The sequence below is a fragment of the Mytilus trossulus genome, chromosome 3 (assembly GCF_036588685.1).
Source record: "Mytilus trossulus isolate FHL-02 chromosome 3, PNRI_Mtr1.1.1.hap1, whole genome shotgun sequence".
Taxonomy (NCBI): domain Eukaryota; kingdom Metazoa; phylum Mollusca; class Bivalvia; order Mytilida; family Mytilidae; genus Mytilus; species Mytilus trossulus.
The window spans coordinates 45,197,896-45,214,615 of NC_086375.1; the positions used below are offsets into that span (position 1 = coordinate 45,197,896).

The window sequence follows — 16,720 nt, forward strand, 5'->3', positions numbered from 1 at the left end:
CCTCTTATAGTTTATGTGTTGTCCTCGGTTTTAGGTTTCAACCCTGATTTGTTTTCTTATAATTGATATATAACTTTTGATCAGCTGTTGACTACTGCCTTTAATGTATAAACTTTTCCTCAGAGTTTATGAAAGTCATCTAACAACAACTGTCAGATCAGATACATGGTTAAGTATGAAACAACACATTTGTGTCCTATATGTTTATATTATTCTTCAAACAAATTTTAAAAAAACAATTCTTTTGTGTTATTGTCGGTCATTAGGTAGGTACAGGAAGTGAAAAAAGATTAATTAAAACTCAATCTAAAAAAACATCCTTGTTTCAACTTTCTGTTGTTTCAGGTAGACGTAGTTCACTTCCTGTTCAGGTTATTACAACCATCAAGTCATAAGTAAGCATTCTTCAGTTGTTGTTCACATTCGAAATTGGATAAATGTAATACATGCTGATATAATTGTAATGTATGTATATATATTTAAGACAGACAGCTAGATACCATAAACATACTACGTATACACAAGCCAGAGTCTGAGCTTGATTTGCTATATGATATAAAAACTAAACTGACGAAAAAAGGTCATTTATTCAAAATCATAAAATGCAAAAAATACATTTTGCAAATAAAACATTTGACATAAAAATTCATATTTAATATGAAATAATAATACATAATTACTACGAAATTACATCAACTAATATCATGTCAATTGAATAAATGACAAAGAATAGCAAAGGTGGGGAGAAAAACCTGCCACAAATCCACTCTTTGGCTGAAAGAGTGGATGTGAAATCCACTCTAAGGCTAAAAGAGTGGATCCCCCACCCGAGGACTCTGGCGACGTGAATACAATTATATTATGTAAAACGTTTCCACATTTAGCAAAAAAATTAAAAGTTCCTATTTTCATATACCAAGATATTACTCTAAAATTATCTTTTACTGGTGAAAATGATTAAAGGTGTAAATCTTATTCCGACCAGTATAACAGCAATTAAATTACAATAGAATCGCAGTTACAATGTAAGTATGATTCAGAATTCATATTTCTTCTTACATCCAGACATTTAAATATAGGATCCTTTATATATTTTAGTACAGACAATTAGTACTTTGATTAACCGAAACTATATTTTTAATTTTAAAAATTCAAACAAAACTAAAGTATATTTTTACAAAGCCCTGGATCCTTCCTAAATACGAAGTTTTATATCTGACTATTTCTGTAAGGGATCATGAGCAAAGGATTCCCAAACTACACTTGACATTTTTCAATCGAAAATGTATAAATATAAAAAAAAGAAGATGTGGTATGATGCCAATGAGACAGTTCACCACAAGAGACCAAAATGACACGGAAATTAACGACTATAGGTCATCGCACGACCTTTAACAATGAGCAAAGCTTATATTGCATAGTCAGCTATTAAAGACCCCAAAATTACCATGTAAAACAATTCAAACAAGAAAACTAACGGCCGTATTTACATAAAAAAAAATATCAAAAAATAAATGAACAAAAAACTTAAATGTAACACATAAGCAAACGACAACCACTGAACTACAGGCTCCTAACTTGGGAAAGGCACATACATACATAATATGACGGGGTGAATTCCATGGGGTAAACATTTTCAAATTAAAATTAGTAAATAAGTATTTACTGTAAACCTTTTTTAACTCTCAGTTATTTTTGTTGTGATCCGAATTGATATGAGACTATAGAAATAATTTTCGTAACTCATGATACGGTAAAAAGAAAAGTTTTAGTCACAATTATTAATATACAGCTTTTTAGAAATTTAGTGACTGGTGAACATCACCATTCAATAATCAATAGTAATAATTTATATCAATAACACCACTATAAAAAAGGAGGAATACACCAAACTTACTTCAACCTAACATAAAATAAATTCCTTCCTTCCTGGCATGCGACAGAACTTATTTTAACAAACTGTCATACCAATGCAATACATAAAAAAGGTTTATATTGTATAGTAGTAAATAAAGTTGTAAAATGAATAATAAAAAATTCCAACTTTAAGTGATGTTTTATATAATTTTGTGTACCTTAATTGCGATAAAAGTTAAAAAGATGTAAGTTTTAACCGAGTAAATATTTATAGCTTTTGACACATACTATAAACATTTAACCAAAAGAAAAAGAAAAAATTTAGTTAATAAACAGTTTAATTAAATATAAAAACTTTGGTTTGTGATGGATTTATCTCTAAAGACCATAGCATTTAGACAACATTGGAATGAACCATTAAGTCGTTTTATATATATAATTTGAATAATTAGTATGAATAAGCACGGCAACATTTACATGAATTACGAATTATTCATGTATACATACAGGAAGTTAAACCGAGCCTACCGAATGATCCCATTGACATTCGAACAAGGTGTAAAGAAAGCATGAGGAGGGCGGCAATAAAGACATATATTGTATGAAATAAAGATCACAAACGTTTAAGCAGGCTATACTGACCCAAAACAAGATACATTGAAATTATGTGAAATAAAGATAAAAAACGTTTTGGCAGGCAATGCTGACCCAAAACAAGACAGTTGTAATTATATGAAATAAAAATCATAAAACGTTTTGGCAGGCAATTCTGGCCCAAAACAAGACAGATGTAATTATAAGAAATAAAGATCATAAAACGTTTTGGCAGGCAATGCTGGCCCAAAACAAGACAGTTGTAATTATAAGGTAAAAAAATCATAAAATGTTTTGGCAAGCAATGCTGACCCAAAACAAGACTGTTGTAATTATATGAAATAAAAATAATAAACGTTTTGGCAGGCAATGTTGGCCCAAAACAAGGCAGATGTAATTATAAGAAATAAAGATCATAAAACGTTTTGGCAGGCAATGCTGGCCCAAAACAAGACAGTTGTAATTATAAGAAATAAATATCATAAAATGTTTTGGCAAGCAATGCTGACCCAAAACATGACAGTTGTAATTATATGAAATAAAGATAATAAACGTTTTGGCAGGCAATGCTGACCCAAAACAAGACAGTTGTGATGGTTTGAAATAAAGATCATTATGTTTTGTCAGGTAATACTGACCCGCAACAGCTGAAGTAAGTTCTGATACTAAATTTATTCTTTTTAGCTGTTAAATTCTATAAACGTATTTGACTTCAATCCTTGAATCACGGAAACTATTAGGACCATTTCATCCATGAACTGCGGCAGAAGTCTTTGTTAGTTTTATTTTCCTTCCTCCAAAACTAAGTGCTGTATTTAAGTAACGAGAGTCCTGGACAATTAACGACATAGTCAACTTTAAAGAGATGATGGAATAACATTAGGTGCTTTGAGCTTTCATCGTAACTAGGGTCCAGTTGTGTATCAAAATGCTGATTGAAGTCGTATTTTGTAAATTTGTATTTATAAAACAGTCAATTAGGCTTTGGTTAGTCAATGTTGATACGACTCGCACTTCTGGATCAAAATTCTAATCACGAAATTAGGTATGTGTCCTTAATGTCAGTGAAACAGCAACCCATCACTATTCGTATGTTCGTATTATCGGACTTATGGCATACCGCTTGCAAAAGAAAGTATATGGAAGTTGTTGATATCACGCTTAATTGCACACGTCCTTAAATGGAGAAAGTTCTTTCGTAGATGAATGCCATTCTTAGCGCTCTTCGTCCATAGTCAAGGCATGAAATAAACAAACAAAAAAAGAATATAAAATAATGGATAAAAATTAAATTCTCATTAAAAACAAACTTGGTCTTACTCAAGGACCACAAACATAACGCATGTTAAGGAATAATATGCGATAATTAAATTATCAAAGTTTCTCTTCTTTAATAATCAACCATTAAACAGAAAAGATGTTTTTATCATGTATTAAATGAAGAGTATGAACTTTAAAATATCATCAGTTTATATCTATATATGTCTTGTCCAATGTTTTTTTTTTTTTTTTAACAAATCTAGTATAAAGAAAAAAGCAAACGACCTTACAGTGCATAAGTATCGGCATAAAAATTATCAATTACGTTCATCGCAACCCAAACTATATCATTTACATGAATTATACTAGTAAAGATAAATAAAATAATACAATAAAAACATGTATTACAAACTGAAAAACATGTAAATCTGACTACATGTATCAAAATACTGGCAATTTTGTATGAAGTTAAAGAATTGATTACAAAATTAAATTTATTCCAAACCAATCACCATGACGAAAAAATAATTAAATGTAGTTTAGCATGAGTTTCATGGCGAAGCATAAAACAATACAGAGATCATAGACCAAGCTACTACGACCTCTGCAAAAATATAACATGCGTTTCATGACGAAGCATAAAACAAAACCCACTACAAATTAACTTTACAAAAGCAAATACACAGAGGTCATAGACCAAGCTACTACGACCTCTGAAAAAGTAGCATGAGTTTCATGACGAAGCATAAAACAATACAGAGATCATAGACCAAGCTACTACGACCTCTGTAAAACCGAAGCAGCATGAGTTTCATGACGAAGCATAAAACAATACCCACTACATACTACACTATTTGCAAAAGTAAATAGACAGAGGTCATAGACCAAGCTACCACAACCTCTGAGAAAAATAATACACAGAGGACATAAGTACAAGCAACCACGCCCTCTGCGAAAATTTAAACATCGTCCACATTACCCAAAACAGGCAAAGACAGGTAAATTGGTTCGTAATAAATAAGCATTGGGTTGCGATAAACATATAGGTAAGAGACATATCCTTTTTATACCGATCACATAAAGCAAACAAGGTACACTTGCATAAATTAAAATACTAACAATTATAGCAATTAGGCTAACTTGCAAAATTATGATAAGCTCAAACCAAACTGCCGTGACGAGATTTACGAAAGTAGCATGAGTTTCGTGACATAGCAAAAAATAATGAACTCTGCATAAAACGTAATGAAAAAGCACATAGTACACAGAGTTCATAAGTACAAGCAGTCAAGCTCACTGCACCAATTGAAATAACTCCAACCTTACCCAGACAAGTAAGTCAAATGGGTTTGTAACACAATAGCTTAGCATTAATACTTAAACTGTCTTGCTCTTTCATATAAGAGTACTTAAAATGTATGAAACCGTTAATAACATCATATAAATTATAAGTGTACAACTTTGCATTCTATCATGTATGGTATTATTATCGTTATGCAATAATCAAATTTTTAATTGTAGTAAAATTTAAACGAATCATGTATCTTACACGTACATAAGGCGGATATACGTTCTGCAAATATTATGATGCTGTAAAGGATGCAGTAACTTGTAAAATTACAATCAGGTTAATCATCAGATAAATGGTAAATAATTACATTTTGATCGCAAACGCATAGTGTCGCCACCCACATGAAAATCAAATTGATCCAATATCTCTTTGACAAAGAAATGAATTTGACCAACTGCTCATGTTTGGCATAAATCTAAATAGTGAGTTTTATCCGAATGAAAGGATGGTTAAAAAAAATAACTCTACGTTTGTTCAAAATGTAAGTATAGAATATTAAAGTATAGTTCGATTTCACCTGAAATAGCTAAAATGAAATCACTCCAGTCCAAAATTAATCCACATATAATTTTGAACAAATTGTTTGATAAGAATCACAAGTTAACACATCAAATACTGATGATAAAAGGAAGTGACCACAATGCACTTACATGTGAACTCGTGCTGACCCGCAATGCCATTGACCAATAAGAAAGATGATATCCGGTCATGCATTGCACATAAAAGAAATTTCTCTGCACGTGAAAACAAGTTATCTAATTTCAACAATTTATCGTTTAATTAAGTAGGACACTCTGACCCTTTGACCAGACTAGAGACATTATACATTTACAGTAATAATAGCTCACTCTTTTATTTGAGTCGGTTAGTAATAACCAATTAAACAGAATTATCTTCTCTGCTGTCTTAAATTATTTTATTCCGCTTAATTTTCAATTAGCAAATAAAACTGGTTATACAACTTTCTTCTCTTCAAGGTAAAAATTACAATGAATTTACTTCATGTATGTTGTATTCTTATGTTGCATTCTAAGCTGTTTCAACAGTCTCAATCAAACAATGTATCCAAAGTTAACAAAATATTTTAAAACACGCATGTAACAGTTGGAAATTTTTCTCACCTGCATCTTCATAATTAAAAAATATAGAACTTTAGATTTTTTTGCTCATGCAGAAGACACTTTCAGTCTACTTGTTTAGACTTACAGTGAAACACAGTATCCCCTGCTTATTTCAGAAAGGATTGCTTAATCAATAATTTTATATTTCACAGGTTACTTAGTAAACAAAAAGAACAATGCGGATAACTGCAATTATTAATCATTTACTTGTATCAACTTTCTTATGTGTCAAGACAGATTCCACTGTTCCAAAGTAGGAACAGAAAACTTATATGTGGATTGCGCAAACGGTAAAATATCGAAAATTCCCAAATTTCCACCGAATACTTACATTTTAAATCTGCAATATAACCGTATACGCGTATAATAAGCGATACCGCATTTCAGTCTTTATCGAATCTGTCAATCTTGGATTTATCATACAACAAAATCAAAGGTATAAAATTACACTCTTTTGATGGATTAGGAAAACTGAAGGAGTTAAACTTGAATTATAATCCTTTAGATTATACAAAATTTCCAAACGGAAGTTTCATCCCATTGATATCACTAAAACGTCTTTGCATTAAAAGCAAAATTTTCATGGCAGCTGTTAGTTTTATTTTCTCAGATAAAACGATATCACATTTGAAGTCACTGGAGAAATTGGAAATAGATGTTCCTGCAATGTATCAAAAACGTGATATATTTGGTGAAGGATATAAATATTTAGTTCATCTTAGTTCTCTAAACGTAGGCACATGTAATGATTTACTCATCAATGCACACATTTTCGAGTATATGCCACTTTTAACACGTATTTCATTTGACGAAAAGTGTAAGATTCATATCACACCTGGTGGACACCAAAGTTTGAAAAACATCAGAGAATTTTACGTTCATCGTTTAGTTGACACGCTACTTCCATATCTTAATAACTTTACAAATGAATTGAGGCTGACTCCAGTCGAAACATTGTCATTTCAAAACACCTTTGCAGAGGGTTTTGAAGACCGTTACTATCCATGGAATCCGATAAGCAGAAATTTACAGAACTCGTCTTTAAAATACCTGCTGATGACTGAAAATAAACTTGGAGAAAGTTTTCCTGTATACAAACTCGATCCTCCTCCTTCAAGTTTACAAGTGGTGAATCTTTCCAGCAATAAAATCGAAAAGTTTGCATTAGATTTAGGGAATATTCGAAATCTCAGTCTACAAAATAACCATCTAGGAGGATTTCTTAGTACTCATAGTTATAAACTGTCGAAAGAATCTAGCAGTATTGAGTACATAGATTTATCAGCGAATAGTATTGAAATGCTTACATTTATAGTATTCAAGGGCCAACCAAATTTAAAATATATCAATCTGAGTCATAACAAGTTACAAAAGGTTACTTTTGATGTTTCTCGACTGAAAAGTCTTCGATATTTAGATTTATCAACAAACAATTTTACGACATTAGACAAGAAAGCAATGGCATTATTCGACGATCTGTCTAAAAAGACGTTCTTTACTATCGATTTACGAAATAATGCATTACAATGTACCTGCATCACCTTGTCATTTCTAAAGTGGATTTCCAAAACAAGAGTTGAGTTGCTGCTAAATGATAAGTGTACTTTAATAGATGGCGCCATTGTAAGTTTAAACCCGATAGATTCAATAATAAAACGACTACAGAATGAGTGTAGTACATATACGTACTTAGCAATTGCTTTGGCTATATTGTTGGTAGTTATCTTAGCCATTCTTGTATTGGCTTTAGTGTATAAGTACAGATGGAAACTTCGATACATGTTTTACCTTGCCAAAAGTAAACACTACAATTACAAGGCTTCCATAGATAACGGGGAATACACTTACGATGCTTTTATATCGTATTGTGATGATGATAGAGCATTTGTATTAAAAGATTGCATTGAAAATTTAGAAACAGAAGGGAACGCTAAGTTATGCGTGCACCAACGAGACTTCATACCAGGCCAAGAGATAACAGTCAACATTACAAACGCTATCCATGACAGCAGAAAGACGGTTTGTATAATAACAAGAAAGTTTTTTGAGTCTTACTACTGTATGTTTGAATTCAACATGGCCCGAATGGAAAACATTTATTCTCGGGATGGAAGAAATGTCATTTTCCTAGTATTTCTGGAGCAAATTCAACCTAAAGAAATGCCACTTATGATGCTCGAACTTATAGAGAAACAGTCTTACATTGAATATCCCAATGACGAAGAAGGGAATATTGTGTTCTGGGAAAAAATCAAAGAAGCTATTCATTCATGACATTTGTTGCAATATCGAATTCGTTCTCAAAAGATTTTTTTTAAAATTCATTTTCATTATGTTTTAAATCAATATGAGGAAAAAACAAGCAAAAACAAAAGAGTTGTATAAATTTAATAGATAATGCTAATCACCAATTCTCGATCAGTACACATTTTATAAATCTTCAAAAGAGGATGCTACGGTAGTTTGTGGTTATTTTGGTTGTACAAAAGGGTAAGTCTAAGCATGATTACATGTTTAACCCCGCCACGTTCTCTATGTATTTACATGTCCCAAGTTAGGTGTTCCGAGTACGCAGTCATTGTCCTTAGATTTTCGTTTTCCACAAATATCGTCCCTATTATGGACAGTGTGTTACTTGCCAATTTTTTTGGACCAATTCCAATATTATTTTTTCATGTTTTATGCCTCATATAGCAAGTAGGGGATGAAATTACAGTGTAAAAAATGAAGGTCATGAATTTGAAAGTCAAGTAGTGATTTGGTCCAGCTAAAAAGGTTAAAAATTACCATTTCGGAAGCTGTCAAAAGATTTCAAGACCCCCTTAACATAAAATTGTCCATATTTTAAGTTAGATGAGCTGATGAAGTTTTCTTTAATTGTGATATAATTTGTCCCAAAACTAGTACAACATACTGTAAAAATATTATTAAGAAAGCGCAAGTCAGACTTATTAATTTCCATTTATTCCTAAAGAAAATGCACTACGAAATAAATGTGGTCTCGGACTAGGTGCCTATTATTCAGTGGTTGTCCTTACTTTATGAGTTACATATTTGTTTTTCGTTAATTTTTTTGTACATAAACTAGGCCGTGAGTTTTCTTGTACAATTGTTTTACACGGTCATTTAGGCGGCCTTAATAGCTGACTATGCTGTCATTGGTTTTGGAAGGCGGCTTACTTATGTAGTAATTGCGCCTTAAATTCATATAACATAATTTAAGATATTATGTATATATACTTTCAGTCTTTAATTTATTTTTAGTATTACGTTTTGGCGAGTAATCTTATGAAACTTTGTGAAAACACATATCAGAAGGTACATGTACTATGAAAATGAAAAAAAATCAAGAGCAAATGATAGTCCCTAATGAAATGTACATTATTAATTGATAGGTGTCATAAAATTGTTCAGAAAATTTATATGGTTGTTCACCTTTGTGTCGTCTGTGATATACTTATATACATGTATATAAAAAAAGTATATTTAGAAACCGGTAACAAGACATGTGCTAGTTATATGCTACCAATGTAAGGACGTCTCCCTCGATTGGTGTAGCAAATAAAGAATCCTTAAGAACAGGATTGATTGCACTTTTTCCTTTTCCATAATGGTAAGTTGCATCATTTTTTTCCAAATAAATTGCCAAAGACATACTGGTATTTAATGATTCCTCATTCCCTGACAAGAAAAAACATTTCTGTCATTGAACAAGAAATCATCCCTACCTATGCCCTTAATCGCCTATTTAGATTTATATATATATACAGTGTATAATATATAAATGGAGCAAAAATAGAAAAATATGAAAAAAATTAATACCAGTATATTATTTAAACAATGACATTGTTTGATTTTATTTTTAGTACAGAGAATGCCAGCGAAACAGAAGTGCTGGGGTGTGCATATATATAATTATACAATAATCTGTGTGTGTTTGTCTAACTGACATCCTCTAGTACAAATTTTAGAATTTATCATTTTATTATAGCTGACTATGCGATATGGGCTTTGCTCAATGATGAAAGCCGTACGGTGACCTATAGTTAATTCCTGTGTCATTTTTGTCTCTTGTTGAGAGTTATCTCATTAGCAATCATACCACATTTTCCTTTATATATAAGCTTATATTAATTTCAAATCTGGTTTCATCCGCCCGGTTATCAAGCCAATAACATTCCGCTTTCGAAGCGAGCACCATCGAATCGATTCAAAATTTTGCTGAGATGTAAACAAAATAATATTTGAGAAAAAAATCACCTTTAAAAAACTTTACGAATTAAACTTATATATGTACAATAATTGAATTTCAAAATTGTGTATTTTTTGTAAAACAAGTATGATCCGCTTAACTGGTTGACACGGGGTATAGAAGATTCCCGTAAACACACACTATTTTTTTTAGTTACCAAACACTGTTGCAACATTGTACATGTGTTTCTCAATATAAGTATAAAGATCATGTCATCTTAAACGTGTCAAAGCAACGCCATTAAACATCAGCAGTATTTGAAAAAAAATGACAAAGGTAATCCGCAGTTTAAACTCACAATCAAATCAGCAGTGTAAATAAGAAAATGCCCGCAAGACCAATACTGATGCTAACTACTAATTATATAATTTTTTCACTTCCCTTTTAGATTTTTTTTCTCAATACCATTTAGATCCAAACTTCATGTATTGTTTCCTTTACATGTCAGTGTGTTCTATTCTCTCTTTCTATTTCTCATTAGAAAACCAAAAACTCAATATTAGAAAATAATCATAGCTTTAAAAATTAAGTACACAAAAATTAACTGCAAAACACTATTTGTCGTGTTAGTTATACGGTTATTTAAAAGAAGCTATTTGTTTTACGAATTTGTGTTATATAAACTGAAAAAGGGAGCACTTAAACATAACTTTGTTTGTATGTATCTTGTCTTGTCTTTAAAATTATGAGATGTAATGTCATTGTTTTGTATTTTAGATAAAAATGAAACTATCTGAACCTTTCTCAATGTGATTTTTTTCTACACAAAATATATCTGAAGCTGTTTAAAGCGATTATAACTTCCCATACACGTACAGAGAAGCAGGTGTTCATTGATCGCAACCACTGTATCACATATTGTTTGATGTCGCAAAAACATTAAAACTGAATGTTTAGCTTGCACCTTTAAAATCAATCAATGATATACAAGAGCTTTTTGTGGAATTTTAGAAACAATCAAGTATAAATGGCAATTAAAATTTAAAACTTTTTACTGGTTCAGAGATTTCATTCATCGAACAAAATCATAATATTATTCTTCCCTGGCAGATATTTGAACTCATGCTACTGTGATATTGTGGCACCAAATCGCCTAGCACAATGCCCGACGCGCTAGACTACTTGATCACCGAGGTTCTCAAATAATAATGCTTTCGATGGCAGGGTTACCTTTCCTTCTCAGTTTTTATCTATCGACTTAACATAGTCCATGATATATAAGGCATGAAGATTGAAATTTAACAGACCAGCTGAATGATCTATCGTAGAAGATCTTACAAATTCATATGGGAAGCAGCCACATAAATAATTATATTATAAGAACGTTTGAAGCAGTGACAACTCTACGACATAGTTTATCCATCGGGTCACAAATGAGACAAAAGAAGAAAAATTTGCCTCCGCAATTTTCAGATCTACCATTGTTTTCCTGATACATGTATTACGATGAATTATATGTATACAGAATGTGTTTTTAGCCTGATATCACCATCACTGGGATCCGATGGATACAATCTGGAACAACCGGTCAGTGATTTTGTTTGCTGTTTGCTGTTTCCTGTTTCCTGATATGTATCGATCTAATAGATTAAGCCCTTTCAACTGTACTAATGTTCGACTTCAAAAACACTGTGCCAGGTTAAGAGAGGGATGGTGTCTTTAAACATATTTCCCCAATCATATTCTTTTTTTCCTTGTCCCAAGCCATTAGCCTGTGGTTCAGTGCTTGTTGTTTTCGTAAATTGTTTTGTTATAAAAGAGTGGCACAAGATACCAATTCATTAACTCATAGGTCGAAAATAAACTGCTAATGACTTGGCTTAAAATGAAAAAGATAAACAGACAAAAAATGTACACAAAAAAGAACATAGAAAACAAAAGACTGAGCAACAAGAACACCACCAAAAACTGGGAGTGATCTCAGTTACTCCGAAAGGGTTCACAGAACCTGATCAATATGTGGTCCGTCGTATTTTTAGTATACTGGGGCGGTAACGACATTAGTAACATATCCGCTATCATCTGTGAAGCGGATATTCCATAATGATCAACCAAATAAGGATGGCGGCCGTTAAACGAATTGATAATAAATATAGGAAGATGTGGTGTGAGTGCCAATGAGACAACTCTCCATCCAAATAACAATTTAAAAAGTAAACCATTATAGGTTAAAGTACGGCCTTCAACACGGAGCCTTGGCTCACACCGAACAACAAACTATAAAGGGCCCCAAAATTACTAGTGTAAAACCATTCAAACGGGAAAACCAACGGTCTAATCTATATAAGGGCTGTTAGTTTTTTCATGTCTGTGCTTTCTTTAACAGACTGTTCGGTACATGTTTACACATTGTTGAAGTCCGCATTATTGCCTATTATTGCTTACATCTACCTCATTTCAATTTTGATGCTTAGGTATGCAAAAAAAAGCCATATAAACACTATATAGATTAAGCAAACAAGCAAAATTGAAAGACAAGAATACAAAAGATGAGCATAGCACAATACAATAATGCCTGGATGTATAAATTGCAGAACACGTCAATAGGTTATTTCATTAAAAGAACTCAACCGGAAAGGCTGAAGATATTAAAAGACAAAAAAAAATAACACTATAACACTTTTAAATAAATATAAACTAAGTCAGTATCTAGAATCTACTCTTCAAGACCATCATGTATTATTTGTGAGGTTCACGTTGATACGAAATATTTATCACAAGGTCTTGGGGGTTTCTTCCAATAAACATTTTTTTAAAGACGAGACGTTCTTTGATATAACCCTGATTCCTCAAATGTCTGCTTATATATTGGTGACGTGTACTATAGTCTATGTAGCAGCTTCAAGCTCTTGAATACTGAATAAGAAAACATAATCATAAACAATCAAATCGTATCGTCTGTCATATATTTCTGTACTAAAAAAACGTTTTGTGACCTCTCTATTTCGTCGGTGTATCTAAATTGATTGATTAGCGTCGAATGTCACTATTAGCACTGTATTGCAATTTCGTGGTAGTCAGTTTTTATTGGTTCAGAAAGCTTGAGATACTGGAGAGAATCACCAACCTATTCAATTAAGATATTTGAGTTGAGCCTACTTTCCACGTGCGTGATTCAAACTTACAACATTAGTGGTGAGAGGCTAGTGATGCAACAATTTGGTTACGTAGACCACTCGTCCACCGAGGAATGTTGCTACTTAGAAATGGAAAATTTACAATTGAGAAGCTGAATTCATCTCTTTTTGAAGTTATGATTAGTGCTTAATTGACCCTCCTTTTAAATATCTAGACATGATATGTTACAAAAATATTATGACATGAAATGCAGTTAAATCACATGTAGACACCCTATTTCTATGTTAGTTTCCGGTCATATCCTTTATTTGTCATACTTCAATATACTGAAAATGGTCCTTTACCAATTGTTATAATTGTATTGCGTGTGTTATTGTCTATTGTTCATTGTCTATTGTGCATTGTAAATCTCTTTCCGAAGCGAATGTAGAATACAAAAGTGACGGGAAATAATGTCATACAATGAGTACAATTAAATAGTTATTTTTTGAAAATAATTAGTTTCAAATGTATTGTATCCTGATTGTCATAAAGCAATAGGTTGCTTACATTTGATAAGGTGTAAAATGATTTCTAGTCATCTGAAGCGCAGATTGTGGTGTCCAGTGCTGTCGTTTTTGGAGATGACCCTTGTTTTTCTGCGGCTTACATGTTGTAATGTCCTGTTGCATTAATCATTTATGCATTTATCAAGGCTGTGTGTTCTTCCGTGTGTTTGTACTGTATGCCTGTAACGCAGTGTTCTTGTTAAATAGATATATTTTTGTATTGCAATATAAGAGGGAGGTTTGGCTAGCAATCAAACCAGGTTTTTTTTCTTCACAACCAAGTCTGTTTCTATGGGTTAGTTGGAGTTTGCTTTTGTTGCAGTTCAATGTTTTTGTTGTTCCGTTGTTTCCCTCTTATAGTTGGTGTATTTCCCTCAGTTTTCGTTTGTAACCCGGATTTGTTTTCTCCTAGAAGATTTATAAATTTTGAACAGCAATATATACTGTCACCTTTTTTAATACTATTTGAAATTTATATTATAAGCAAAATATTCAGACTAGTGAAGATCATAAAAATTTTGTGTCAGGGCACCCATAGTATTGCTTTAGGACACAAAAGATTTATAAACCAAATAAAACATTTATTATCTTGGAATGCAGACAGATTAGGACGGTGTTAAACAAAGTATTTTTTTTATTCTGCTAAGATGATCATAAGAACTTCATCAAGGCATATATATAGAGTCAAGACAGCATAGGTTTTCAAAGAAAGAATTAAAATCACAAAACAGAAGTATATTTAACTCACCGATGCATCAACCGAGGTTTGCCATCACTTAGAACTATAAGACTAACATACACATAGTTTCTAAAAAGAAATCCACTTTTTAAGGGTTAGTCCTTCACTAATGAACTACATAATGATCGTCACTATGGACCACAAGTTGAACCATACGACAAGTACATACATACAGTTTCTCAGAAATATGGCAAAAAAAATTCGTATCATGATTTTGACAAATAATGCTTTTCTACGATAGTCTTGAACATTGAAAATAAGTTTTTTGAATACATGACATTCCTAATTTTTAGTGTTTGAGAAATTTCCATTCTGTCTAAATAAAATCATTTTGTCTTAAAACACTATATATATGCAGATTTGTTTTATGAGAACTTCAATATTGTAATTACAAAATTATTTTTTGTAGACACAATTCTGTTTTGTAGACAAAATAATTTTTTGTAGACAAAATTCATTTTTGTCATAACAAAATTCGATTTTGTAAAATAGGTACGCAAATATGAACTTATTTGGACACACCATTGACTTTTGTTGCCTGATATGGAAATTATAACACACATGTTGATTAAGTAAGCACTATGTGGTTTTGTAATTAAAATTATTTTTTGTGAAGACAAAATTGTTTATTTGGTAGACAGAAGTGATAATTTAACACAAAATTGACTTCTGTCAGAAAAGTAAATTTTATATGCAAATTTGGATCCGCGACTGAATGATACAAGAAAGAATTTGCCATGGCAAAAGTATGTTTTGTCCACTCAACGATAATTTTGTATGTCAAAATTTAAATCTGTTGAATGCTAAAAGATTATTAAACTGAACTCATTTTTGTTAAACGAGTCTTACTTTTGTTTGCACAAAATTGTACTTCAAGTTCAAAACCTCAAGAGTCCCATTCGGCACCTCGTATTTCGTAGTATTCTGAGTCCTAGAAAATAAAAAATAAAAGCTACAGAAAAGTACTTGTCATAAACACTGTCAAACTATTTAAACTGACCAATTCTATCCACACCGATCTTTGTCAACTTTTTTTTACCAAAGTTGTATTCCGACATCCTTTATAATTCAAAATAGTCATGCATAAACCGGCTATTTATTTGCTAACTTGGCATTTTCCAATACATTTTCATTTATCTTTATTATAAGTTTACGCACGTAATATTTCTGCTACCTCTCACTTACATTCTGAGGAGAAATATAGACACACATTCTGATCCACAGTATGTGCAATGAAATGTTGGACATGACGTCATTGACTGCTAATATAAGGGTATTTTATTTTTGAATTCTTACTTTTACTGTTTACAAGATTATTTTTACTTGAAATAAACGGACACAATGTTATTACATTTCGTTTAAGCTTATGTGCTTGGTATTTTTTGTGTTTCTTTGTTACAAATCTGTTTGTTTTAAAGTGAATACCAGTAGATATAAAACACAATGTTGACTGTTGTACCCTATTCTTACATGTACCTATTGTGTCTTTTGTTTTGTTCACACATCGTTGTCAATATAAAGGAATTAAGATTGAGAAAGGAAATGGGGAATGTGTCAAAGCGACAACAACCCGACCATAGAGCAGACCACAGTCGACTGTCATACAATATAAATGAGAATAAGAGAATATAATAGGATTAAGCCACCATGTTCTACATTCAAAAATACCTGTACCAAATCAGGAATCTGACAGTTGTTATCAATTCTTTTGATGTGCTTGAGCTTTTTATTTTGCCATTTGTTAATGGACTTTCTGTTTTTATTATCGAAGCTCTGTTTCACTTTTTTGTGATCTGACTTTTAAACGCATATTGCTTTTAGTAAACATTCTAAATCAAAATGAATATAATACCAGCACGTTTAACCTCACCCATGCATGAGCTGGAAAATATTCCACAAAGTGTCTTATAGTTTTATGTA

The 16,720-nt window shown here is 31.8% G+C and overlaps 2 protein-coding genes across 5 annotated transcripts in view; one reads left to right on the forward strand and one right to left on the reverse strand.

Moving 5' to 3' along the window:
* The window catches only part of LOC134711600 (stimulator of interferon genes protein-like), a 135,848-nt gene that overhangs the window by 43,322 nt on the left and 75,806 nt on the right, over positions 1–16,720 (reverse strand). The window lies entirely within an intron of this gene.
* Positions 6,766–8,494, forward strand: LOC134709473 (toll-like receptor 4). The gene has a single exon (XM_063569629.1). It carries the CDS (start codon positions 6,766–6,768, stop codon positions 8,455–8,457), a length of 1,692 nt encoding a protein of 563 aa, XP_063425699.1. The 3' UTR covers positions 8,458–8,494.

What these genes read in the sequence shown, in the direction of transcription:
- LOC134709473 (XM_063569629.1), top strand. Translation starts at nt 6,766, where the DNA reads ATGGCAGCTGTTAGTTTTATTTTCTCAGATAAAACGATATCACATTTG.